The sequence below is a fragment of the Bombus impatiens genome, unplaced genomic scaffold (genome assembly GCF_000188095.3).
Source record: "Bombus impatiens unplaced genomic scaffold, BIMP_2.2 scf_0640, whole genome shotgun sequence".
Taxonomy (NCBI): Eukaryota; Metazoa; Arthropoda; class Insecta; order Hymenoptera; family Apidae; genus Bombus; species Bombus impatiens.
In genome coordinates, this window is record NT_177059.1 from 1,222,761 (window position 1) to 1,226,685 (window position 3,925).

Consider the following 3,925-nt stretch of genomic DNA (forward strand, 5'->3'; position numbering starts at 1 on the left):
AACATATTTATAACTCTCTACTTCTCTCAGATTATGAATCTCTACTTCTATTTAGTCTTTACGTATCTTATTAAGTTTTTCTATTCGTGTGATTTATTATTTTGTCCTGACAGTCCTAACATGTAACATTTATCTTTTATCCTGACAGATAACATTTATCAAATTTCTTAAGTATTAATTTAGATCTACTACTCTATTGTAAATGAATATTTATCGATTCTCAAACAGTGTACTTATCTTTAAATTAAAGACTCTTCGGTGCAAAATCTTACGTACTTAATATGTGGATTTAGATGCGCTGTTGAGTCATTTTATACGAAATAAGCTACTAAATTCATTGAAATCATTATAACCATCTTTTTCTGTATAATAAAATAGAATGTATCCTGTAAATAACTATAATAAACAACCACCGCTCATTTTCTTAATGTGCTATATTATATCTTTGCAAACTTCTGTGACTCTCAATAATTAATGCTAAAAAAATGTTGTTTCAACTATGCTACTTGATAACAGTTTCTCCAAAATATAACGATCAGAAAACTCTTTCCCTTTCTTTCTCTCTCTCCTATTTCTTACAATTCGATACATACCGTAAAATTCATAGCTTAAATAACAGCAAATAAACTGCACTTTCGTTTCTACGTTATAAAATGCCATTCCACCCACGTGCACCGTCAATGGCCCAGTTTCTCTCTTTTTACCACAGACTACACGTAGTAATTGTTATTGTTATCACTCATCACACTGATTGCCGTCTGCTCGTCTCATGAATTGAGCCAGCGAAAAGAGGCACATGATTACTCGCGTTCCCTACGGCTTCACATCAAACGAACTTCATCGTGGACAATGATTCCGCAAAAGGCTTCCTAGTTTCGAAGCAACAAGCATCGTCTAGGAATGCAATTCTCAAACGCGTTTAAACGTCCTGGCTTACGACTCGAGTCGTCAAATTAATGAAATCCCTTAGATAAGCATAAACGCAAGTAGCATTCTGCATCTCTTCCTGCCTTTCGTTCGTAAAATCGAAATTAAAATATCTTTTAAGCTTATCCTTTAGAGACATAAGTATCTTAAATTTCTGCAAATAAATTAAATTGTTCCCTTTGAACTTATATCTTTATTGAACGAAACGTGTTTGTTAAGATGCAAAAACGCTTAAACTATTGGCAGATATTTCCATTCACGATATACTATTACCATATCGCAAGATAACAAAGAACTTTAAAGATAGAAACCTGTTGCATATTACGTAGTCTACATCGGTGGCTTATAGGATACAACGCTATCGAATCTTTTGCAAATTTTTTAACGTACAATTTTAAGTAAAATACAATTCGGCTAAAAATTCTATGGCAAGCATTTGTTGTCAAATTATTTACATGGAAACTATTTGTTTAGTTTACAGATAAATCACGATAAAACTCGATTAATTAAATTTAAACGACCAAGACTAAAACCAAACTCGCGAAAGAACTCGTATACTAAGCTGACCTCTCTAATTTCACACATTTTATACGATAACAGGACTGTCTCGATAAATAACCGTTGCTTTACATTATGCAAAATATACAGTTTTATTAAGAGAATCCAAAATGTGTCAACGAATATAAATGTTTCGCTGATAATCGGTATTTACAGTTTTGAATCCTGTTTAATGGCGTAACAGTCAACTCGATCCAACGTTTCAATTTCTACTACTTTGCGAACATGAATCCAAATTATTCCGATGTAAATGTGCGCAACGTAAAATAAACAATAAACTAATTTTTTTTTATTCTTGACTGATCCTACGATTACTTTCGTAATCACCGGTACAAATATGTATAACAACAGAAACTAGCAACAGCTACCGAGCTAAAAACACTTGTACGTATGTCTACTAAAGAAAAAGTTGTTGTCAAATTTGAACGCGCATACCTACGACAGTGTTTGTCATTGAGTCTCGTTTCGGAAGTTGGTTCGTTTGACACGACACTGCATGCTCTCTGTGCAGAGTATCAATATCGAGATTCCCATATACGTAAAATTAGACGTGAAATTTTGAAATTCAGCACTAGATATTTTTAACGAGTATTTGCTTCGATTATTATGGCGATCAACGAAGAACTTAAATAGATGTGAGACTTTGTGGTGACATTTTCTTGTGACACGAAACTATTGTTTCACGAACTTGCGACAACCGGTTGGGCAATTTTGAACTTTAATTACACAAAATATATTGTAATTTATTACAATATATTTACAATATATTTATTTCAAGCTGGACGATATATTTATTTCAAGAATGATTGGTATATCATGTTGGCATGGGTAAGTTTATTATCGTAATGATATTTTAAATACGGAAAACCGTTGTTTACATTTTCATCTACGTAATATAAATGCGCTATTAATTTCAACGATGACAATATGTCAGCAGGTGCCAATTCGATGCAATCGACACTCGTATATTCTAATTTGTATTCATATAAATATAATTCGTTAATACCTTAGAAAAATGCAAAGTGCCGTTGCTTTCGTTGTTCACTCCGAATTAACGTATCGTTTTTAATACTCTGTCGCTTATTTTTCGTTTGAATTAAAAGTAACGATCGATCGAAACAACGATCTCGAGCGGAAATATCCACTAGCTTGTAAAACATATTGTCAAAACATACCGATTTACAATATCATACTCTCGTATCTGTTCTAATTAATTCTATTATAAAATGGTAAAAACTTGTATACGTACATCCTATATTGATCTACTTATAAACATTTCACATTCTCGAGCGTCCCAATAACAAAAAAAAAAAAAAAAAACGTTGATAAAAGCCGACATTAGTTTTGCCAGAGGTACTTTCGCATCTTTCGTTAATTCCAGAAATAAAAAATCTAAGATTCAAGAGTTTGGTACAATCCTTGGTGATAAGATTTGAAAATTTTAACCGAATCGGATAAAATCCGCCAACTGATCTTTCTATTTTACACGTGGACGCATCTTCTCGGTTCTGACATGAAAAATTTCCAAACTCTGTCTAAGAACGATTAGAATAGAATAAAATATAATCGCGAGACTGTACTATCGACGCGCACGAAAAAATAAAATACAATTTCCTGTGTACGTACGTAGTTATCCGAGTCTACAAAGCAAGGATACGCAAGGATACGGAAAATCGTGGCAAGATATGGGTAGTGGGGGCCGGCGGGTGGTAATTGCACGACTAGGATTCACAGAGAACGGCGAAGAGGCGGACAGTTGCGTTGTCAGAAGTGTGAGAAGTGAGTGTCGCTACGGCACGAGCACGAGCACGAGCGCAAGCGCCGGTCAATTCGTCGTCAGTTGCGAAAAGCAAGCGAATCAGCTCGATTCGTACGCGTCGCGCTCCAATTTCGTGTTCACAGTGATATTTGGCATCGTGGTGTTCACCTGTCATTTCGTCGAAACTAATCTGCATACAGTCGGCCGATGCGCCACGTGCGCAATGGGTATGATGGGAATGTTCAAATGGCTCAGAAAGTAAGTCTTCTTTTTTATTTTTATAATTTTGCATTTTTATTTTTGCTTGTCACTTAGTGTTGCTTATGGGACAGTGTGTATTTTGATTTGTATGAAACGATCTAGTAATAAACAATTAAAAATATTACGTGTGTAATAGGCCGTAGATAATGTGATAAGTGGAATATATAAACATGTAGTACATAGTTTCGAGGCTATTGGCAATCGAATATGCAAATTGTATATTTTTACGTCAGCTTTATCTTTGAAATTGTTTATAGCGGTGATGTTAATTAGAATGCCACTAGATTAGAAACGTGTATTGTTCGTTGGCTATTTTCTAAGAAACTTTTACAACGAACTTGTGATAAACATTTTAGAAAGATCGAATGTCGTAGCATGTAGCCTTTGTACTGTTTTTTTTTTTTTTTTTTTTTTTTTTTA

The 3,925-nt window shown here is 34.1% G+C and overlaps 1 protein-coding gene across 2 annotated transcripts in view; it reads left to right on the plus strand.

Moving 5' to 3' along the window:
* Positions 1-2,272: 2,272 nt before the first annotated feature.
* The window catches only part of LOC100747375, a 23,679-nt gene continuing 22,026 nt past the window's right edge, over positions 2,273-3,925 (plus strand). For both annotated transcript variants that reach the window (XM_033322459.1, XM_012389241.3), the window contains exons 1-2: positions 2,273-2,313; positions 3,116-3,502. In XM_033322459.1, the coding sequence (XP_033178350.1) occupies positions 2,288-2,313; positions 3,116-3,502 (413 nt within the window). In that variant the 5' untranslated portion in view covers positions 2,273-2,287. The remainder of the gene's footprint in view (positions 2,314-3,115; positions 3,503-3,925) is intronic.